This window comes from Procambarus clarkii, chromosome 23 (genome assembly GCF_040958095.1).
Source record: "Procambarus clarkii isolate CNS0578487 chromosome 23, FALCON_Pclarkii_2.0, whole genome shotgun sequence".
Lineage (NCBI taxonomy): Eukaryota > Metazoa > Arthropoda > Malacostraca > Decapoda > Cambaridae > Procambarus > Procambarus clarkii.
Window position 1 is genome coordinate 47,925,646 of NC_091172.1, and position 24,543 is coordinate 47,950,188.

The following is a 24,543-nucleotide window of genomic DNA, read 5'->3' on the forward strand; positions in this document are numbered from 1 at the left end:
ACACAAGCATCTTAAGGAAGAGTTACTCCAGATCACAAAATGGTTATTTGACCTTTGAGAAATAGAGGACATGGAATCCTCTGGTGACCTATGACTGCCAGGTCACTCCTCCTTATAGCCTAGTTCTGGCACGTGACATCACCGATGGTGACTTAACTCACGTCTCCTAATAATTAGAATACTTTTGATATTATAAATTAATATTATACATTACAATTTGAATACAAAATGAATAGGGGCTAATTTCTCTAAATAAGTGAATACTATAGAATGATTCCTTATACGAAACTATGAACAAAGACGCCAGCCATTTTGTGACTCAGACTTGCTAATCCCCAGTGGAATGCATAAGGTTGAGGTCAGGTCCATACACGAGACTTCTGGAACCTTCTGGATAATTCTTACAACAAACCTAGTTTGTTTCATCGTAATGACACTATGGCTGGTGGTGACGCCATGGCTGGTGATGACACCATGGCTGGTGGTAACGCCATGGCTGGTGGTGGCGCCATGGCTGGTTATGACGCCATGGCTGGTGGTGATGCTATAGCTGTTGGTGATGCCATGGCTGGTGGTGATGCTATGGCTGGTGGTGACGCAATTGCTAGTGGTGACACCCTCACTGGTGGTGACGCCATGGCTGATGATGACGCAATGGCTGGTGGTGATGTAATGGCTAGTGGTGATGCCATGGCTGGTGGTGACGCAATTGCTAGTGGTGACGCCATCACTGGTGGTGACGCCATGGCTGATGATGATGCAATGGCTGGTGGTGATGTCATGGCTTGTGGTGATGCCATGGCTGGTGGTGAAGCCATGGCTGGTGGTGATGTCATGGCTGGTGGTGACTCCATGGCTGGTGGTAATGCCATCGCTGGTGGTAACGCCATGGCTGATGGTGATGCCAATATGGCTGGTGATGACACCATGGCTGGTGGTGACACCATGGCTGGTGATGATGCCATGGCTGGTGATGACGCCATGGCTTGTAGTAACGCAATGGGTGGTGGTGACGCCATGGTTGGAGTGACGCCATGGCTGGTGGTGACGCCATGGCTGGTGGTGACGCCATGGCTGGTGATGACACCAGTAGTAGTAGGGATGAAGAATGGCCTCTTTTTTGGGGGGGAAAAGAGGCCCTTACATATTCAGGGGTTTCAGGTAAATTAGGGAAGAGGACGATACGGCACACCGGATTCAACGAAGTTTGGAATGAGGCCCATACGTCTTCAGGGGGTTTCAGGTGAATTTGGGCAGATACTGATTTGGAATTAAGGAATTCTTATGAGGAAATAATTTCTGAGATCTTAAAAGATTGTTATGAGTTCTTATGAGGAAAATACGATCATAGAAGTTTGTTAAGAGTTTTTATGAGGGAAATTCAAATTCCTCTTTAGCGCTTCATGGTTTTCAGGTGAATTTGGGCAGTCATAGATTTGGAATTAAAGAATTCTTATGATGAAAATAAGTAGGAAAATCTTAAAGAAAAATTCAGGAAAAAATCCCCTTTAGGACACAGCATTTCCAGGTAAAACTCTACGAACATATTTTACCTGTTTTCAAAACCTAATAATTTTCAAAGACCATTTTCAGAGAATATTGTCTTAAACGTTTTGTTAAGGAAAACAGACATCTTAGTCATGACTTTAAGTTTTATAACCATTTACGGCTGTTTCACCTATAAAGACCCAAAAACAGTCAGAGACAGTTTAAGGCTCAAATTTCATCAGAGGCCAGTTTATGCCTGAAAATAATCAGTCAAGTTTTACCCTGAAAATTAACAGAGTCCTGTTGTTAACCTAAATTTTTAGGTTAATATTCAGAGTCCAGTTGTAGACAGAAATTCATCAGAGTCCAGTTGTAGACATAAATTCATCAGAGTCCAGTTTATGCCTGAAAATAATCAGAGTCAAGTTTTACCCTGAAAATTAACAGAGTCCTGTTGTTAACCTAAATTTTTAGGTTAATATTCAGAGTCCAGTTGTAGACAGAAATTCATCAGAGTCCAGTTGTAGACATAAATTCATCAGAGTCCAGTTTATGCCTGAAAATAATCAGAGTCAAGTCTTACTCTGAAAATTAACAGAGTCCACTTTGTGCCCAAAAATATTCAGTGTCAAGTTCATGATCAAAATTAATCAGAGCCCAACTAAAGACCAAAATTTGTTAGAGACCACATTTTCGCTACTAATAGCCCAATTTCCACGAAATTTAAACAGTTCATATTCCAGACGTAGAGAAATATATGAAGTCAGTAAGCAAGTTCTAGCTCCTGTCTCCCTCCGTAGTTCCCTCTCGTATCTTCGTTAATACCTATTCAATTTCCCTGAAACTTATACCCTCTGTATATCAGACACAGTAAATAAGATCAAATCAGTTACTGAGCTCCAGCTCATGTCCTCCACTTTAGTTCAATGTTCATCAAATTAATTCAGATCAAGTCCCTCTCCAGTCTATCAAAGTAATCATCATGGCCTTTAATACCCTGTTTGTACTCAGTTATGTAATATTCACACGGTCATATAACACCTTTACCATCAATACCTTTTGTTTACCCAAGTAAGCAATAATCACACGGTCAAAATCTCACCTTACCCTTCCCCTCCCTGACCTTCTAATCCCCCAACTTATCCAAACATTCAATAATCGTACTGTATTTGCATATTTTCTCTATATTCACTGTGTTCTTCACATTCTTTTCCATGTTTTGTGTGTTCACTCCATGTTCTACAAACGTTCACAGCGTGCTCAGTTCATATTTTTTCACCAGTTTCTCAATTTTTCTCTGTTTTCTACCATTTTCCCCGTATGTTCACTATGCTCTTTGTCATGTTTTCATATGCGTCATATGTTCTCTGTACAACTTTTATAGTCAATATTCATGTTCTCAATGTTCTTAGCTTGTTCTTCACATGTTCAGTGTTCATTTTTTTGTGTTCCTTGTGTTCCTTGTCATGTCTTCATGTTCTCTGTAAGTTCATATTCCCTGCATGTTCACTGTGTTTATTAACTTTTTCTACATGTTTTCTGTGTTCCCCGTATGTTCACTGTGTTCATTCCCTTACTTAGTCTCAATTTTTTATGTTCTTTGTTTCTTTAAACCAATTGTTTCTTCCATTCACTAACTAACTCTTTGTCAAATATTAGCAACCGCAATACAGTTCCCCCAACAAATTTAGTCACCCAGTTTTATTTGCAAAACTATGTCAAAGTAATTCTCGTAGTTAACTTAATATTTCTTACCATCACTGTTCTTAACTAAAATAATTTTTCTCTTAGCTAAAAATAGTCAAAGGAAACCTTCCAATACTGTTCATAACTAACTTTATCCATCGTCCAGTAACTGAAAATAGTCTTGTTCATCATTTCTTAACAGCCATTGTTTTTCGTCAAGTAAGAAAAAATAGCTAAAGATATCTTTCATCGCTGTTGTTAACTGACATTATACTTTGCGGAGCACAAAAAATAGTCTCCGTCATCATATTTTCTTGTTTTTCCTCAACTAAAAATAGTCAAATGGAACATCGTTCTACACTTTTGTAACTAACAGTATACTTCAATGAGTAAGAAAAATAGTCAAAGACACTCTTCGAGACATCAAAGACTTATTCATTTCATCAAAGTTGCACTCAAAGACATCCTTTGAGATATCAAAGACACTCTTTGAGACATCAAAGACAATCTTTGAGACATCAAAGACACTCTTTGAGACACCGAAGTTACTCTTCGAGACATCAAGGCCACACTGAGATACACCCAAACTACTCTTCGTCCATCAAAGTTATTCTCAAAGATATCTAAAGTTATACTCAGAGACTTCTAAAGTTAATCTCGGTCATCAAAGTTAATCTCTAAGTCTCCTTCGTTATTCAGTGAAGCTATCTGAGACATCCTCATTCAACAAAGCTGTCCTCAGAGCCATCAAAAAGTTAAATACTGTCATCAAGTTAATCTCTAAGTATCCTTTCGTACATCAGACAAGCCTTCTAAGATATCTTTGTTCATCAAATTTATTCTCAGAGACATCTAAAGTTATTCTCAGAGACATCTAAAGTTATTCTCGGAGACACCAGAGTCATCAAAACTTATTCTCAGAGCTACCAAAAGTTATTCTCAGAGTCATCACAGGTGTTGCCAGAGTCATCAAAGGTATTCTCAGAGTCATCTAAGGTAATCTCTAACTCACTCTCGTGCATCAAAAGTTGTTCTATAAAACATCAAAGTCATCTAAAGTTATTCTCTGAGCTATCAAAAATACTACTCATGTTCTCAAAAGTCATCAAAGATATTCTCAGAGTCATCAAAGGTAATCTCTAACTCACATTCGTTCGTCATAATCATTCTCTAAGTCATTAAAGTTGTTCTCTAAGACATCAAAGTCATTCTCAGAGTCATCAAAAATTATTCTTAGTCATCAAAGGTAATTTCTAAGTTACTTTCATTTATCAAAGTTATTCTCTAAGTCATAAAAGTTATTCTCAGAAACATTAAAAATTAATCTCAGTCATCAAAAAGTTAATCCCAGTCATCAAATGTTATTCTCTAAGTAACCTTTCGTTCATCAGAGAAGCTTTCTAAAACATCTTAGTTCATCAAAGTTGTTATCTACATCATAAAAGTTATTCGCTAAGTAACCTTTCGTTCGTCAGAGAAGCTTTCTAATACATCAAAGTTGTTCTCTAAGACATCAAAGTTACTTTCAGAGTCACCTTCGTTAATCAAAGAAAGTCTCCTACTTCCAACAAGTTATTCTTTAAGACATCTTAAGTCATAACATTTCTCTCCAAAATATAACTAGTTCAGCTTTTCATATTAAACCTGCACTTCTGTTAAAATATATTTTCTTAGACACTTTACCTTTAAAACTGTTCTGTGTACAACACTGCTAAAACCTACCTAACCTATCCTCCCCACCCAATGTTACTTATTTACCTAACATAACGTTCCTAAACCTAACCTAGCTTACATAACCTAACCTAACTAACCCTATCCTTTCTTAACTTAACCTAACTAAATCAACCTAACCTAATTTGCATAACCTAACTTATCTTACCCAACATAACCTAACCTAACTTAACTTAAATATCCTAACCTAACTTAAATTGCTTAACCTAACCTAACTTACCCAACCTAACCTAACCTAACTTAGCTTGCATAACCAAACCTAACCTAACCTTACGTAATTTAACCTAACATATCCTAACTTACCCAACATAACCTAACCTAACTTAACTATCCAAACCTAACCTATCATAACTTACCTAACCTATCATACCAACCTACCCTAACTACTCTATCCTAACTTAACTTACCTAACCTAACTTAACCTAACTTGCATAACCTAACTTACCCTTCCTAACTTAACTAACCCAACCTAACCTAACCTAACTTGCAGAACCTAACCTTCCCAACCTAACCTAACCTAACTTGCAGAACCTAACCTTCCCAACCTAACCAAACCTAACTTACCTAACCTAACCTAACTTGCATAACCTAACCTAACTTGCATAACCTAACCTAACTTACCCATCCTAACCTAACCTAACATAGCTTACTTAACCTATCAAACCTAACCTAACCTAAATTAGCTTCTATAACCTAACCTAACTTACCTTACCTAACTTACCTACCCTAACTTACCTAACCTAGCTTACATAACCTTACCTAACCTAGCGTACATAACCTAACCTAGTTTACATAACCTTACCTAACCTAGCTTACATAAGCAGGCGATGAGTCACAATAACGTGGCTGAAGTATGTTGACCAGACCACACACTAGAAATTGAAGGGACGACGACGTTTCGGTCCGTCCTGGACCATTCTCAAGTCGATTGTGATGAGGACAGGTAGGGACAGGTATTAAATAGGCAAGAGAGAGCTGAGGAGGAAAGTCAGGTGTAGGGGATAGTAGTAATGAGAACTGCAGCAGGCCTATTGGCCCATACGAGGCAGCTCCTAATATAACCACCGAAGGAGATAGTAATAGGAATAAGAAGAGGATAGCAAGGGAGCGTAGAAGACAATGAACAGAAAAAGGGAGAAGAGAGAAAGAAAGGGAAAGAGAAAGAAAGAAATGGAAGGGGGAAAGCTTGTGTTAAGTCACGTTTGTTAGAAAGATTAGAGCATTTGAGTATATACTGTGAAAGGGAAGAGTCCACAGCAACAAAGCCAGGACTCAAGTTCATGTTGGGTACATTGTTAATAAGAGCCGATTCTACAAGACGGCGTCTGTGTAGAGTAGAGGCAGGAAAGATTATTTTGGAGGAAGACCAATCAATGGGATGATTAGAATCCCTCACATGGCAGAAGAGAGCATTGTTAGTGTCTGCAGACATAACACTTCTCTTGTGTTCTTTAAGTCTGTCATTCAGTGTACGGCCAGTTTCGCCAAAGTATTGGAGAGGACAAGATGAACAGGAAATAGAGTAGACACCAGCAGCATTAGAAGCAGGAGGAGCAGTGTGAACTAGATTGCTACGAAGTGTGTTAGTTTGTCGAAAAGCGAGTTAGCTTACATAGGTTAGCTTACATAACCTAACCTAACCTAACTTACCTATCTTATCATAACTAACCTAACCTAACCTAACTTAACTTACCTATCCTAACTTAACTAACCTAATCTAACCTAACTTAACTTACCTTACCTAACTTACCAAACCTACCTTAACCTAACCTTACTTACCTAACCTAGCTTACATACCCTATCTTACCTACCCTATCTTAACCTAACCTACATAATCTAGCTTACATAACCTATCCTAACCTAACTTACCTAACCTAACGTACCTTACCTTACCTTACCTAACTTAACCTAGCCTAACTTACTTAACCTATCCTTGTCTAACTTTAAGGTTAGGTTAAAGGGTTGGGGAATAAGAACAAATGATATCCAACATAATGAATACACTAAGCTTGAAGAGGTTAGGTTAAGGGGTGGAAGAATAAGAACAATTATAACATAATAAATACAACTTATGAGCAACGTGATAAACTTTAACAAATAACCCTTGAAATGCAAAAATGACCATTTGAGAAATTAACTCTTGAAACGAGTAAATGCCCATATATAACAAAAATTCTTTGAAATGCTTAAACACCCAATCTCTAACAAATAGCACTTGAAATGCGTATACCACCATTTGAGAAAAATAACAATTGAAAGGAACAAATGCCCATATATAACAAAAATCCTTTGAAATGCTTAAATCCCCAATCTTTAACAAATAGCACATGAAATGCATAAATAATCATTTGAGAAATTAACTATTGAAATGATCAAATGAATATGCGACGTTGATTGACGAAACCCAAAAGATACGCATTAATAATTATATAAGTTAGGTCATGTCTGGTTGGTCTAGGTGAGTTAGGTTACGTCAGATTGGGTATGTAAGGTTGCGTTAGGTAATTTACTTTAAGTTAGGTAACGTTAAGTTAGATTATGCAAGTTAGGTTAGGTTAAGTTAGGCAAGGAAAGGTTAGGTTAGTTAGGTTAGGTTAAGTTACGTAAAGTTAGGTACGTTAGGTTAGGTAAGTTAGGTTAGGATAGGTTATGTAAGCTAGATTAGGTAAGTTAGGGTAGGTAAGCTAGGTTATGTAGGTTAGGTTAGGTAAGTTAGGTTAGGTTAAGGTAGGTTAGGTAAGGTAAGGTAAGTTAGGTTAGGTTAGGTTAGTTAAGTTAGGATAGGTAAGGTAAGTTAGGTTAGTTAAGTTAGGATAGGTAAGTTAGGTTAGGTTAAGTTATGTAAGCTAGGTTAGGTAAGTTAGGTTATGTAAGTTAGGCTAAGATAGGTTAGGTTATACAAGTTAGGTTAGGTTAGGTATGATAGGTTAAGTAAGTTATGTTAGGTTAGGTTAGGTTGGGTAAATTAGGTTAGGTTAGGTTGGGTAAGTTTGGTTAGGTTATGCAAGTTAGGGTAGGTTAGTTAAGTTAGGTTAGGTTGGGTAGGTTAGGTTATGCAAGTTAGGGTAGGTTAGTTAAGTTAGGTCAAGTTGGGTAGGTTAGGTTATGCAAGTTAGGTTAGGTTAGGTTGGGTTAGTTAAGTTAGGAAGGGTAAGTTAGGTTATGTAAGTTAGGTTAGGTAAGTTAAGTTAGGATAGGTAAGTTAGGTTAGGTATGATATTTTAGGTAAGTTTTGTTAGGTTAGGTTTGGTTAGTTAAGTTAGGTTAGGTTTGGTAAGTTAGGATATGTTATGTTAAGTTAGGTAATGTTAGGTTATGCAAGTTAGGTTAGGTTTGGTTATGCAAGCTAAGTTAGGTTAGGTTAGGTTGGGTAAGTTAGGTTAGGTTAAGCACGTTAAGTTAGGTTAGGTTAGTTAAGCTGGTTTAGGTTAGGTTATGTTGGGTAAGATAGGTTAGGTTATGCAAGTTAGGTTAGGTTGGGTTAGTTAAGTTAAGTTAGGTTGGGTAAGTTAGGTTAGGTTAAGTTAAGTAAGGATAGGGTTAGTTAGGTTAGGTTATGTAAGCTAGGTTAGGTTTAGGAACGTTATGATAGGTAAATAAGTAACATTGGGTGGGGAGGATAGGTTAGGTAGGTTTTAGCAGTGTTGTACACAGAACAGTTTTAAAGGTAAAGTGTCTAAGAAAATATATTTTAACAGAAGTGCAGGTTTAATATGAAAAGCTGAACTAGTTATATTTTGGAGAGAAATTTTATGACTTAAGATGTCTTAAAAAATAACTTATTGGAAGAAAGAGAGTTTCTTTGATTAACGAAGGTGACTCTGAAAATAACTTTGATGTCTTAGAGAACAACTTTGATGTATTAGAAAGCTTCTCTGACGAACGAAAGGTTACTTAGTGAATAACTTTTATGATGTAGAGAACAACTTTGATGAACTAAGATGTTTTAGAAAGCTTCTCTGATGAACGAAAGGTTACTTAGAGAATAACATTTGATGACTGGGATTACCTTTTTGATGACTGAGATTAATTTTTAATGTTTCTGAGAATAACTTTCATGACTTAGAGAATAACTTCGATAAATGAAAGTGACTTAGAAATAACCTTTGATGACTAAGAATAACTGTTGATGACTCTGAGAATGACTTTGGTGTCTTAGAGAACAACTTTAATGACTTAGAGAATGATTATGACGATCGAATGTGAGTTAGAGATTACCTTTGATGACTCTGAGAATATCTTTGAAGACTTTTGAGAACATGAGTAGTATTTTTGATAGCTCAGAGAACAACTTTTGATGTCATATAGAACAACTTTTGATGAACGAGAGTGAGTTAGAGATTACCTTAGATGACTCTGAGAATTCCTTTGATGAATCTGGCAACACCTATGATGACTCTGAGAATAAATTTTGGTAGCTCTGAGAATAAGTTTTGATGACTCTGGTGTCTCCGAGAATAACTTTAGATGTCTCTGAGAATAACTTTGATGAACAAAGATATCTTAGAAAGCTTCTCTGATGTACGAAAGGATACTTAGAGATTAACTTGATGACAGTATTTAACTTTTTGATGGCTCTGAGGACAGCTTTGTTGAATGAGGATGTCTCAGATAGCTTCACTGAATAACGAAGGAGACTTAGAGATTAACTTTGATGACCGAGATTAACTTTAGAAGTCTCTGAGTATAACTTTAGATATCTCTGAGAATAACTTTGATGGACGAAGAGTAGTTTGGGTGTATCTGAGTGTGGCCTTGATGTCTCGAAGAGTAACTTCGGTGTCTCAAAGAGTGTCTTTGATGTCTCAAAGAGTGTCTTTGATGTCTCAAAGGATGTCTTTGAGTGCAACATTGATGAAATGAGTAAGTCTTTGATGTCTCGAAGAGTGTCTTTGACTATTTTTCTTACTCATTGAAGTATACAGTTAGTTACAAAAGTGTAGAACGATGTTCCATTTGACTATTTTTAGTTGAGGAAAGACAAGAAAATATGATGACGGAGACTATTTTTTGCTCTCCGCAAAGTATAATGTCAGTTAACAGCAGCGATGAAAGATACCTTTAGCTATTTTTTCTTACTTGAAGAAACATAATGGCTGTTAAGAAATGATGAACAAGACTATTTTCAGTTACTGGACGATGGATAAAGTTAGTTATTAACAGTATTGGAAGGTTTCCTTTGACTATTTTTAGCTAAGAGAAAGATTATTTTAGTTAAGAACGATGATGGTAAGAAATTTTAAGTTAACTACGAGAATTACTTTGACATAGTTTTGCAAATTAAACTGGGTGACTAAATTTGTTGGGGGAACTGTATTGCAGTTGATAATATTTGACAAAGAACTAGTTATTGAATGGAAGAAACAATTGGTTTAAAGGAACAAAGAAAAAAAATTGAGACTAAGTAAGGGAATGAACACAGTGAACAAACGGGGAACACAGAAAACATGTAAAAAAAGTTGATGAACACAGTGAACATGCAGGGAATATGAACTTACAGAGAACATGAAGACATGATAAGGAACACAGGGAATACAAAAAAATGAACACTGAACATGTGAAGAACAAGCTAAGAACATTGAGAACATGAATATTGACTATAAAAGTTGTACAGAGAACATATGACGCATATGAAAACATGACAAAGAGCATAGTGAACATACAGGGAAAATGGTAGAAAACAGAGAAAAATTGAGAAACTGGTGAAAAAATATGAACTGAGCACGCTGTGAACATTTGTAGAACATGGAGTGAACACACAAAACATGGAAAAGAATGCGAGGTACACAGTGAATATAGAGAAAATATGCAAATACAGTACGATTATTGAAGGTTAGGGTAAGTTGGGGATGAGAAGGTAAAGGAGGGAAAGAGTAAGGTGAGATTTTGACCGTGTGATTATTGCTTACTGAGTACAAAAAAACAAAAAGGTATTGAAGGTAAAGGTGTTATATGACCGTGTGAATATTACATAGCTGAGTACAAAAAGGGTATTAAAGGCCATGATGTTTATTTTGATAGACTGGAGAGGGACTTGATCTGAATTAATTTGATGAACATTGACCTAAGGTGGAGGACATGAGCTGCAGCTCAGTAACTGACTTGATCTTATTTACTGTGTCTGATATACAGAGGGTATAAGTTTCAGGGAAATTGAATAGGTATTAACGAAGATACGAGAGGGAACTATGGAGGGAGACAGGAGCTAGAACTTGCTTATTGACTTCATATATTTCATTACGTCTGAAATTGGGCTCTGATTAATTTTGATCATGAACTTGACACTGAATATTTTTGGCACAAAGTGGACTCTGATGAATTTTTGGTCTTTACTGGACTCTGGCGAATTTCTGTCTACAAACAGACTCTGACTAATTTTGCTCACAGAGTGGATTCTGAATATTTTTGGGCACAAAGTGGACTCTGTTAATTTTCAGGGTAAGACTTGACTCTGATTATTTTCAGGGATAAACTGGACTCTGAATATTTTCAGGCACAAACTGGACTCTGAATATTTTCAGGAACAAACTGCACTCTGAAGAATTTTGTTAACAAAGTGGACTCTGAAGAATTTAGGTTAACAATAGGACTCTGTTAATTTCGGTATTTTTACAGGTGAAACAGCTGTAAATGGTTATAAAACTTAAAATCATGACTAAGATACTGTTTTCCGTAACAAAACGTCTAAGACAATATTCTCTGAAAATGGTCTTTTTACAAAATTTGGTCATAGACATATAAATAAACTTCTATGATTATTTGAAACTCTGAAATATTTTCTTAAAACTGATTTTTACAAAATTTGGTCATAGACATATAAATAAACTTCTATGAATATTTGAAACTCTGAAATATTTTCTTAAAACTGAACTCTGAAAAATTTGAATTTCTCCAATAAGAACTCTTAACAAACTTGTAAGATCTCGGAAATTATTTTTCTCTTTTGAACTCTTAACAAACTTCTATGAAATTATTTTTCTCATAAGAATTCCCTAATTCCAAATCAGTGTCTGCCCAAATTCACCTGAAAACCATGATATGCAAAACGGGATTTTTTAATTTCTCCCATAGGAACTCTTAACAAACTTCTAAGATCTTATTTTCATCATATGAACTCTTAACAAACATATAAAATCTCAGAAATTATTTTCCTCGTAAGAATTCCTTACTTCCAAATCTGTGACTGCCCAGATTCACCTGAAAACCATGAAGCACTAAACGGGATTGTTTTCTAAAACAAAAAAATCCTCTTTAGCCTTCATCCCTACTACTGACACCATGGAAGGTTGTAATGCGGGGTGGAGGAAATAGCTCTATCATGTCCATTATTCCACCCCTATTTAAATATTCTAATGGGGGAGTGGGGGAAATAGCTCTCTTTTGTCCATTATTCCCCCCCCCCCTGCCAGTTAGATAATCTAAAGCTCCCCCCAGAGTCCCTGCTGCAGCTCTCTAATTCATCACCTGGTGACCTAGGTATTTGATTACCTAGGTGTCAAGACCACAAGGCATTGTAACCTGAACAGGTACCCATGACTCAAGAGAACTCTTGAGTAATTCACTGAAACGAACGAATCAGAGAAACGAAAGGAAAGAGATGAATAAAACAGTAATTAGTGAGGGTTTGGGGTGAGGGAGGAGGGAGGACTAGGTGGGAGGAGGGAGGAGTGTAGTCAGGTAAAAGGGAGAGAGGGTACGGAGATGAATAGGAAGTAGTGGTAGAGGTAGAAGTAGAAAAGTAGATAGTAGAAGGTAGACTGCCACCATCCATTCAAGACCATTATATACAAGACAAGGAATGGAACTTGTCGGTATCACAAAATTCTCTAAAAGTATCAACAGGTCATCATTAGCATGATTTAACTGGAATCATGTTCCAGACAAGATTCTTTAACTAAAGAGTACTCTACACTCTATTTTGCATATATCATAAATTCCAAGAACTTGGGAACACAATTAATGTAAAATTAAAAGTAAATGAATCAATTGTTTATTTAGCATGATAAATATCAGAATTCCAGCAATCGAACTGAAGGTTCATTATTAATGTACCAAGTGAGTCACTACACCGGAATTCGAGACCATTACAGCCGTCTTCCCCCTGATTGTCACACAACACTAGTAAACACGACTACGTCACCTTTCATGATCAACTCACCAAGTGTCTGCCTATAGCTGGCTTGAGAGAGGGGGGGGGGGGACTGTAGTTGACAGAGACTGTCCGCCCCGTCTGGCTGACAGCCTCTCGGTTCTGCTCTGCTGGCTGTTCTCCTGTCTCCTGTCTCTCTGTCTATCTCTGTGTACAATACCTTGGTATATATTGGGGACCAACTAGCTAACTCCACCCACAAGTAGATAGCCCCAGGCACTCTACCAAGCCACACCTTAAATTGGGGGCATGTTTGAAGGTCACCCCTGGCTAGCCGCCTGCAATTATGAGATTAGCGGAGACCAGGTCAACTTCCCATGACCTGACCTTGGTCACTTGGTGGTCATTAACACGTAGAGGTGAGAGTTTCTTAATTACTAGGGGCCGCCAACCTGACGCCTCTCGACATCTTGTCTGTGACTTCTTGTTCTAGTAGTAGTAGGCATCCTTCAGTCTCGAAAGACTATGGACTTGCGCCCTGACAGGGCGCAAAGCCTGGGTAGGTAGATTTGAAGGAGAAGCTGTTACCCATGCAGCAGGTCCCTCCTCTCCACGTTGCTGAAATTATCCAATAGAAAGGCAAATGCCAATACACATGGTTCCAGCAACGTTGCAGGAGCTGCCAGAACGAGGTCGACGTTAACAACGAACTGACTTAGGGGATCCAACTCTGGGTTTTTCCTCGAGGTTGACTCCTGAAGCCTTTCCCAAAAAAGGGGTATGGCCGCAAGGTAGCGGTGGTTTAAAATCAGGGTTTTCCTTCCCCTAGATGGGCTACCTTCCCAGGCTATCGAGTCCCATCTACCCGGAGCAGCTGTTTTTAAAGCGCCAGAGGCACGCCCTCACCCCTTCTCCTGTCGGTAAAAGCAGTTCCGCCGAACTTAAAGCCTAAGCCACCCATGCAGGCCAGGAGTTGGACTTGGTTGTCAGAGGCTATTGGAGACGCAAGCCGTATAGGAGCATTTTATAGGTCATGGGAGCTCGTCCCCCATTACCACCCCCTGGCTATGGCAACCCCTTGGACTCCTGTTCTATATATATATTAAATACAAAACAACTTTACGGTGTTACATCTCCCTTTCCCCCCTTAATAATTTTTTGCAACACTGTTAATGCCAATAAGCTGGGTGGGAAAACTTTATAAAAAAAAATTACATCCTAGCTAAACAATTTTTCATCATCCTACTCTAACAAACAAAAATATGTTTTTGTTTGACAAAATATGTTTTTATGTTTACACAGAGACAAATATGTTTTTGTTTACCCAGTTTGTTTTATTTTATTTTTGTTTGAAAAATATGTTTTTGTTTACCCAGAGACAATAATACATGCGGCCCAGGGGAAACTCAGAGAAAAACAAGGGCAGAGCTACTCAGACCTAGAACCAAGAAGTGGAAGACAAGAGATGGATTCTTCCAACCCTTTTTTTCCTCGGCCTTGCTGCACAGCTTAAGATAAAACTCCAGGAAGTATGGACATGGACGAGGGAAACGTACAGTGAACATCCATCCTGGGTAAAATTCCCACAAAACCCTCCCATGATCGCCTGGAGGCGAGGTAAGTCTATAAAGGACCACCTTGTTAGAGCAGGTGTGCAGGTAGATCATCTCAACCGAACTCGGGGAGAGGACCAGCCCCAGGTTACAGTTCAAAGAAATGAAACTTACTGACCCTAACCTAACCTGACACAGGTTTGGTGTGCGACCTGCGTGGAGGCGGAGTATGCAGTGGTTAGGAGGGGCCTACAAGTACGACCGACATCAGTTGTCTCTGGTTGGGCGATATCACTGCTTGGTTTTGTAGATATTCCTGTGACGCCTTTCATCAACACAACTGCATCAGACGCCTCTCTGTCGTTGACGCACAACAACGCAGTGGAAACTACTTCTTGCACTGCGCACAGGACTGTGGAATTCGGTTGTCTCAACTGATCTTGAATTGGCCCTACGTTCATCACCATGATGGCCGTATCTTGGGGTTCTTCACAGCATAAAGGGAACTGTAAGTTTCGAAACCTCCTTGTAGTTGGCACCGTAGAATCCATTCTATTCTCAGTCTCCCTGTTGCTCCAGCACGCCTCCTTCAGAGAGCCACTTCTGACAGCTACATCAAGTTTGCACGACACAGGGGGGAATCACTCAACAGAGCAACATGCTTGCTGGAGCGGCAGCCAGTTAAGACAAACGATTCTGTCTTGCAATTACGCTCCATGCAATGATGCTGACACCAAGAAGGGACACTAGGCATCATGTCCTAGCTTGGCCTTATCTTCTCCTCCTCTTCTAGCCCTACCACTTGAGCTGGGCGGTGCAGCGACGATCTCGCTTCATGCAGGTCGGCGTTCAATCCCCAACCATCCAAGTGGTTGGGCACCATTCTTTCCACCCGTCCCATCACAAATCCTTATCCTTACCCCTTCCACGTGCTATATAATCATAATCGTTCGGCGCTTTCCCCTGATAACTCCCTTCCCTCTCTCCTCTTCTTCTTTCTTTTTTCTCCCATGGGTCTTTGAGAAGCGACTTGGGGTCCAGTGGGGTCCGTCCATCCTGGGGTCCATCCTGGGTGGACCAATGTTGGTGGGACAGACTGAGGTTGTTGTTGATCCTCTCTGGTGGTGGCAATGCCATGGCTGGAGGTCACGATGCAATAGCTGGTGGTGACGATTCCATGGCTGGTAGCGATGATATCATGGCTGGTGGTGACGATGCCATTGCTGGTGGTGACGATTGCATGGCTGGTGTTGACGATACCATAGCTGGTGGTTGATGCCATGGCTGGTAATGACGCCATACATGGTGGTGACGCAATGGCAGTTGGTGACACCATAGCTGGTGATGACACCATACCTGGTGGTGACGCAATGGCAGGTGGTGACACCATAGCTGGTGGTGACACCATACCTGGTGGTGACGCAATGGCAGGTGGTGACACCATAGCTGGTAATGACGCCATACCTGGTGGTGACGCAATGGCAGGTGGTGACACCATACCTGGTGGTGACGCATTGGCTGGTGGTGACACCATGGCTGGTGATGACGTAATGGCTGGAGGTGCTGACATGGCTGGTGGTGACACCATGGCTGGTGGTAACGAAATGGCTAATGGTGACGCCATTGTTGGTGATGATGCCATGGAAGGTGATGACACCATAGCTGGTGATGACTCCATTGCTGGTGGAGACACAATGGCTGGTGATGTCGCCATGTCTGATGGTGACTACATTACTGGTGGTGATGCTATAGCTGGTGGTGACGCCATGGCTGGTAGTGACGCAATGGTTGGGGATGACTCCGTAACTGGAGATGACGCCATGGCTGGTAGTGACGCAATGGTTGGGGATGACTCCGTAAATGGAGATGACGCCATGGCTGGTAGTGACGCAATGGTTGGGGATGACTCCGTAACTGGAGATGACGCCATGGCTGGTGATAACACAATGGATGGTGGTGATGCCATGGCTGGTGGTGGTGACGCCATGGCTGATGGTGACGCCATGGCTTGTGGTGACTCCATGGTTGGTATTGATGATAATGATGATAGATATATACAAGAGTTGTTACATTCTTGTACAGCCACTAGTACGCGTAGAGTTTCGGGCAGGTCACCGGAATACGTCCCTCACGAAGAATCGTTTTTAAAACCAAGTACCCATTTTACTGTTGAGTTAAACAGAGGCTACAATAAGGATTTGCGTCCAGTAAATCCTCCCCGTCCAGGATACGAACCCATGACAAAGCGCTCGCGGAACGCCAGGTGAGTGTCTTACTACTACTCCACGGAGACTGGTGTGACGATGCTATGGCTGGTGATGACTCCATGGCTGGTGGTGACGCTAAGGCTGAATGTGAATCCATGGTTCCTGGTGACGACATGGCTGGTGGTGACGCCTTGGATGGTGGTGACTCTATGGCTGGTGATGACAACATGGCTGGTGGTGAGGCCATAGCGGGTGGAGAGGCCATGGCTGGTGGTGAAGAAGAACCTCCTCTCAACTTCTTATATTAACATTTACTAATAACACTAACAAGTAGAATTAAAATCGTTGGTGTATCAGGCATGATATGCTAAATCAGGCATGATTTAGATAGAAATTACCCAGCCATCTTGACACCAAGCGTCGATAGCAGACTCAAACATGAAGTCTTCCACGAATTTTAGAGATTTATAGAGTTCAGTTAATTGTTCTTTCTTTCTAAAAATATTGTTCATTATGAAAGAAGTATTCATTTTGCGAATTATGCGAATACCTCTTCCCGCAATTGCCTTGCGAGAAGAGGTATTATTATTATTCAACATATTTACTGGTGACGATAGTTTAAATCGTACTCCTTTATTTCCCTCAATAATTACTAGTAAACCAAATTGGTTTAAGCTCGAGATCGCTATGAGCGTCTCTGTGCATGCGTGTTCGGGCCTCTGGGTATGGGGGAGGTGGCTTTTTGGCACACGGCTTCGCCACGAGTACACACAGATTTACAATCGGCAGCCATTGCAGATAGAATACGTAGTCGCACAGTGCTTCTTACTGTATATTCTCGTTTCTGAGAAGATAATCGCGTCCCCGAATTTGACCTTCAATAGCAGTGAACGTCAGGGATTAATTGACGTGATATCGGCGACTGTAAATGTGCCTACAAGCCTACGTTATGTATATTTTATGTGTAGTGCACTATCTCATAAATTATTACTGTAGGTAGCTCGTCGTTATGTCATTTACCGACCAAAACACTCATGTTCGTTTCTTTCCACGTTATTCTCAAGTTTTAATGAATAGTGGAATAAATCTCTAGCCCAGTCCAATTCTATAACATTTTTGTGATTACAGTGTGTTGGTGAGGACAAGCAGAGAAATTCTTCCTCTACACACGACATTCCCTATTGGTGTATCATCCATTATTTGGGCAATGTGATCACGTCTACGAGTATTCGAACAGTGAAACGGGTTTAGTGAAGTCTTCTTACAACTAAGCCTTACTGTCTCTCTTTCGTAGATTTCTTTGACTGATGCTAATATTATTTCTATTATGTATTTACATTTCTTATACATATAATATTCTAAGAGAAATTACATATATCTAATATTTTGTTTCTCAGTGTGTAGCAATGTTTCATATATAATTTCCTATGATTTGACAATTTATTTAATAGGCTTAATAATCTTACTATATTATCATCATATTGAATCTACATTTAGTTTCTGATTCTATAATGTGTATTGATATAATTAACCAACTGGTATCGAACCAGCACCAGTCATTATCCTAGATATATATTATTTCTAGTAATACCCCCCAGTGTTGAAGTTTGAGGATTTAAACTCTCAATTAATTATTATTACAGTCCATTCATGCTCTTCAAATAATTACCAAATAATCTAACATCCATAGGCACTGGTACCACAGTGTCAGTCTTATAATCCATTTATTTGTTTTCCCTCTTTTCTCAAAAGTGGATGGTCCTTTGAGTAATTCGATTTCTTAATTATATATTAATATAGTTGAGTTAAAAGTCCCATTCCACAACAGTTGGTGGTGACGTCATGGCCGGTGGTGACGCCATTACTGGTGGTGACGCCTTGTCTGGTGATGACGATGCCATGGTATGTGGCGAGGCCATGGCTGTTGGGGTCGCAATGTCTGGTGATGATGTTATGGCTGCTGGCGACGCCATGGCTGGTGGTGACGCCATTGCTGGTGGTGAGGCATTGGCTGGTGGTGGCGCCATGTCTGGTGGTGACGACATGGATGGTGGTGACGACATGGATGGTGATGACGCCTTGGCTGGTCGTGAGGCCATAGCACGTCGTGATGCAATTACTGGTGGTGACGCCATGGCTCGTGGTGATGCAATGGCTGGTGGTAATTCAATGTCTGGTGGTGACGCCATGGCTGGTGGTGACGCCATGGCTGGTGGTGACTCCATGGCTGGTGGTGATGAAATGGATAGTGGTGACGCCATGGCTGGTGGTGATGAAATGGATAGTGGTGACGCCATGGCTGGTGGTGACCCCATGGCTGGTGGTGAGGCCATAGCTGGTGTTGACGCAATAGCAGGTGATGACGCAATGGATGGTAGTGACGCAATGGATGGTGGTGACACCATGGCAACTTGTGACTCCATGGCTGGTGGTGATGAAATCGATGGTGGTGATGCCATGGCTGGTGGTGACGCCATGGCTGGTGGTGATGCCATGGCTGGTGGTATTGAAATCGATGGCGGTGATGCAATTTTTTTTTATTATTATTATTTTCCACCACTGACGTGGCCACACAGTTACAATGCTAACCAGCAAATATACATTTTCTTCTGTCCTCCATGGACAGGGTTAGAAATGTGTTAAACATATAATTCAAGGGTTTATTGAACACTCAACCACAGAAGGTGATACGGTGCTTTTAAAATGCTAAGCTAACCTACAGACGTAAATACATAGATACACAGATTTACGTATGCCCTACATAAAGTGTTAGATGTGTCTTTTACATAGTGTCATTAATGTGCATTTACAAAGGTGAAATGTAATTCTGATCAGCTTCCATAGATACTTTATACACATACATATACATATACACACACATGCATTCACATACATTTGTCTCTTTTACTCTGACAGGGTGAGATAGCTGATAGAGAAACTAGTGTGCAATTAAGCACTTAATCACTAAAGATGATGAAGGTGCTTTTACAAGCTCACGTTATATAGTCACATTACATACATACATTGTATAATTGATACATTACATGGTTAACCTTGGGTACAAGACCAATATATCATCAATTGTTCCAGTACTCATATAGTAATTACACAGTTCAGCATACCGTAGCCCAGGAGGGCGAAAGTCAGTCAATATGGGACATTCTACAATATAATGTTCAAGAGAGTGCATGTTTTCTCTTTCACAAAGTTGACACATTGTGTACTCGACATTTGGGTTTTGAGAAAGCTGCCAGATACGTCTATATCCCAGTCGTATTCTGGCCACTATAATATCACATTGCCGGGTTCTTGTTCTATTAGTCCCATATGTGAATGTCTCCTCACGATATCTATCATAATATTTTATGCTACAACTTTCAGGTCTTTGTGAATTTGTTAGGTCGATGAGATCTTCATTAGACATTTATTTAAGTATTCTCTTTGTCACTGCTAGTGAAACACCCATATCAATTTCTACCACTGGTTTTCTACAGGCTGTCTTTGCAAGCATATCAACAGTGTCATGCCTTGAGATGCCAACATGTGATGGTATCCATAGGAATTTAATTTCAAATCTGTTTTCTTTAGCAGCTGTGACGGTGTCCACCCCTATATTTCTTCCTTCCCAGCTGAGAAGAATCATATCTCCGTACCCTAAGTATTCTCTGATGTTCAGGGAACATTTTCATGTGTGGGAAAGCATGGAGCGCAATTAAGCTGGATATAAAATGGCCAGCTAAGTTTTCATAATGCATGGGGGGCTTACGCCTTTTGAGGCACAGGACGGTGTAGAGTCATCCTGTTTCCCGCCAAGACGTCCTGACGATTCCCGGCACCTAATTGGCCAGGTGAGGTCACGTGCCAGAAGTGACCAATGACGAGAGCCCTCGGGCGGTGTGACGTCACGAGGCGGAGGGCTCGGGGCGGCTGGCGCCTGGGCAGGAAGAGTACTTCATGAGCCGTCATAGAGGGAAGACGCGCTCGAGCAAGCTCCGGATCTAGAGAGCCCTTACCAGTAGATTTAAGCTCCGCTTCGATTCTGCAGACAGTCTGAGAAGCCATCCAACTTCCGTGGAGTGCCCAGAGGAAAGGACGGACCGGATTAAAGAGCCAAGAGCTCTTGTGAGGGGATGGTTCACCATCTCACTAACAATAGTGCTCTTATGCCTGTGCGAGCCAGTACACTTGTTAAGTGCACTTGTTAAGTGGGCGGACTTAAGTTTGGTAACCAGCAACCGAAACATCTAGTGTTTGGGCTCATGTGAGAGCCCCAGTCATCAGCAGTCCATAAATGTTACCCTGGCTGGGGTGGCATGTCTGTGGACAGTGCTAGAGCTGATAGCATCATCTCATTGTATGGCATGGAGCCAGACAACTTTGCGCGGGAACAGCTAGGCCGCTGGCGTGGGTGAGCTGTGGGCCTCCCGCGCTCGCTGGCCACTTGAGTCGTTGTCATGGAAACAGCCGCCATCTTAGTAAACATCTTGAGCCGCCATGTTGGTCGGCCATCTTGGAGTTGCCCTAGGGGCTATGCTACACCGTCGCTGATTGGATGAGAGGGGTAGGCCGCTGTATGCCTTCCTCTCATTGGTTATTTCGAGAAAGACGCGGGGAGCGTCGGTGTGAGCATCATTCAGAACCCAGCTGCCACCTTGTCAAGACGCTCTCTGTACTCAATTCGGCCAAATTGAAGTATAGGGCGTCGTGGTGGCTGGACTACTCAACTGCTGATGCTTCCTGCTTCACCAACGACAGCGGTCGTCACATAATCCGGCCGAAGTCGTCGCTTGGAGGGGTTTAAGACATTGTGTACAGTGGGTAGAGGTACAGTGATCTGGGATCGTGGGGAATGTGCATACGAGCAGTAACAGACTCGTAGATCCCATACCAGTGATGATTAGACTTGCTAGTGCTCTGTAGTAGTCGATGGGAACGGGTAAATTCGTGTCAGTGTCAAGGCAGATTTCCCATGTTTGTGTGAGACGCTATCGTTGTGCGCATCACCTGGCTACGAACGCTACACTTCACCGGTGGGTCGAGGGTGCGAGCCGAGCCGTGTGTTGAGTGGGAGGGGTTCGAGTGTGCGCAAATTTTTCGAATAAATACCACGTAAGGTATTACCACTGCCTACGCCACCCGGAGCGAGCCAGCCACCGGAAGCGGGGTGCCTAATGTATGGGAATGGTGTGCAGCCGGCAGTATGAATGAGTAAGTACTTATGTGTGTATTTCTGTGATCAGTTAGTCTCTAAAAGCTTGAATTCGAGGTCAAGTGTTCCGTCACATTGTCACGCAGCACCTGTTCAGGTGGAGTGGAGTGTGGGCGAGGAGATAATCACCTTTGTTTCATCTTGTCAGTCCAGAGGGACTTACGTCTTGTGTACACAGACATAGTGTGTGTGTGTGTGTGGGTACACACGGGAACAGAGTATACATAGATTAGCCAAGGACTGAGAGGATGTCCAAGAAATAATTATATTATTTCATTGTGGTAGTCATTTTTGATCATCCGTGGGACAGAGTGATATCATTTCCTGTGTGGTCTTGCAGGTGTGGAATTCCAACACTGAGCGCTCAGGTATGTGTAACGCCAGTGATTCCTGGCAATGATTATTGTGGAGTGTACCACAGTGTGGTCTTAATTTCTTGTATTGTTCCCAGGGCCGTGACAAGTGTGAAACGCATTGAGTAATAGTGGCTTTAGGCATTGTATGTACTAGCTCTATCTATATATCAATCCATTAATGTAACATCACTTGTATGTATGTACCTTACCCGAATAAACATATTTATTTATTTATTTATTTATTTATAATTATATATATATATATGTATTAACGTAATTTTGGTAGAGTTTGGGGAGTGTCGAGGCTGGCTGGAGAGACCGGCACCGCTCTGTCGAGTAAGGTAACTCTCGAGAGTGTTTATCGACATGCGTGATCGATAAATCACTCACCCATGTGATTCAAGGAGTGTGAGATCTCTTTAGTGTTCCCAATAACGTTTGATAGCTGTAGGCTACATGTGTCAGCAGTAATTATATATATATATATATATATATATATATATAAATATATATATATATATATATTTATATATATATATATATATATATATATATATATATATATATATATATATATATATATATATATATATATATATATAATCGCAGTGTCACGGTGCCCAGTGTTATTGTGTTATTTACTGTGAGGTGATTGAAATATATTGACCTATGTTCTAGGGGTTATTGAGAGCACTGGGGTCATTTGCAACAGTAAGTAAGTAAGTGTTGTGCAGTATTCTAATATTTGGAAATTAGGGTACTTGCCGTGTGTGTTATTGCAAAGGGGTTGTTATTTGATGGTGATTGTTGCTAGTGTTGAGCATCACCGCATGTGATTGCAGTTCAGTAAAGCCATTGTGGGGCAGTGTTGTAGAGGGTTCATGTCCAGTATGTTATTTTACTAGGCTCTGCAGTATTGTCATTGCAACCAGATTGTAACGTAAATCACTGTGATTTGTTAGTGTGATTTGTCATTGTCGTGGGGGAACTCGGCTGTAGACGAGTTCTTGGGTACAAATATATTCTCCTGGTTATCTGGTAGGACATCGAAGTCCAGTATTCAGTGAGGTGATTGCGAGGCAATTAATATAACGTAACCAAGGGAACGCCCATTGCTTTAAGAGAATTTGTTCTTTGACAATTTGAGTAACGTAGAATACGTTTGGGTTAATTTACTTTCCTGCAAGCAGCTACGGTAGTCTCGAGGAGCCTAGCCATCAGCCAGATAAGAATTAGAGTATTGTCTGTCGTAATTAACGGTCAGTGGGCCGGGTAATTGACGTGTTTCAGGAAGTCAAAGTAATTAACCTCGATCCTAGTTTGATCGACTCACACGAAGGCTACATTGTTCCATTAACGTAACGTCGTTATTTATCTGCCCGGAAGTACCGGCACTTGATTGACTCGTGGGAGGAGTAGCGTCATTTTAGAATAACTTAAACGCGGGGCTAATTACTGTTATTAGCCGCCCGAATTGGTCTGAGTATGGAAGGCTTAGACGGAATTCATACCTTAATGTAAATTGCTGAGCCAGTGTGAAAGGTTGCGTATTTTAATTGTTAATTATTGATCTTGAAGATAGTAATTAATTACTCTAAAAGTAATCACGAGTGATTACCGTTCTCTTAGCACTTTGGACATTGTAAATCAGAGTTTACCATCGCTGAGTGATTGGTAACCGATTAACGTAAATTAGTGTAACTAGTAAAGAGATTAATCAGCTGTCTGGTAGTACAGGGATTAATGGGATTTTCTCACTGAATGCTCGACGGGTAGAGTGTTGTGTAATTTCCGCGTTACTTGTGACAGTTGTAAGTGTTATTAATTTAACGTAAATGTTATTGTGTTATTAACGTAAATCAATTGTTATTGATTGTTGATCGTCTGTGGGACGGAGTGTTAACGTAAGGATTAATTTGAGGAAGGGTGGTGGAGTTGCCAGTGAACCCATTAGTTATTGTTGTCATTGAAAGACTACTGATTTGATTGCATTGCAACCACCATTGCAGGGGTAGACTGCACTGAGGCGTAGAACAGTTAGGAGATTACTGGAGACGTGTTCAGAACCTACTGTGTCATTTGTTGTAATTGTGATTATAGATCTGTTAGTTCTTGTTGATTCCTCTGTGGTCACACTTATGTTCGAGTTAGTTCATTATGCAGTCCGAGGGGCTGGTGTCTAGCTGTCATTGATTGTGTCACAGGAAGGATTTCGAGTAACGTC

At 40.5% G+C, this 24,543-nt stretch overlaps 2 protein-coding genes across 2 annotated transcripts; both read left to right on the plus strand.

The window, feature by feature from the left end:
• The first annotated feature begins 528 nt into the window (after window positions 1-528).
• On the plus strand, window positions 529-9,323 carry LOC138367856 (mRNA decay activator protein ZFP36L3-like). The gene is made up of 2 exons (XM_069329840.1): window positions 529-991; window positions 9,214-9,323. The coding sequence occupies exons 1-2, from the start codon at window positions 529-531 to the stop codon at window positions 9,321-9,323; spliced, it is 573 nt and encodes a 190-aa protein (XP_069185941.1).
• Window positions 9,324-16,079: 6,756 nt separating this feature from the next.
• Window positions 16,080-20,470, plus strand: LOC138367857 (golgin subfamily A member 6-like protein 2). The gene is made up of 3 exons (XM_069329841.1): window positions 16,080-16,635; window positions 18,583-19,257; window positions 20,346-20,470. The coding sequence occupies exons 1-3, from the start codon at window positions 16,080-16,082 to the stop codon at window positions 20,468-20,470; spliced, it is 1,356 nt and encodes a 451-aa protein (XP_069185942.1).
• Window positions 20,471-24,543: the final 4,073 nt, after the last annotated feature.

Bases quoted from the DNA above. Each gene is read 5' to 3' on its own strand.
- LOC138367856 (XM_069329840.1), top strand. From the start codon at position 529: ATGGCTGGTGGTGATGCTATAGCTGTTGGTGATGCCATGGCTGGTGGT. The intron at 992-9,213 runs GTAACGCAATGG...GATGTCATATAG, and splicing joins TGATGACGCCATGGCTTGTA to AACAACTTTTGATGAACGAG.
- LOC138367857 (XM_069329841.1), top strand. From the start codon at position 16,080: ATGGCTGGTGATGACGTAATGGCTGGAGGTGCTGACATGGCTGGTGGT. The intron at 16,636-18,582 runs GTACGCGTAGAG...ATTCCACAACAG, and splicing joins ACATTCTTGTACAGCCACTA to TTGGTGGTGACGTCATGGCC. The intron at 19,258-20,345 runs GTATTGAAATCG...TTTCTTTAGCAG, and splicing joins TGGTGATGCCATGGCTGGTG to CTGTGACGGTGTCCACCCCT.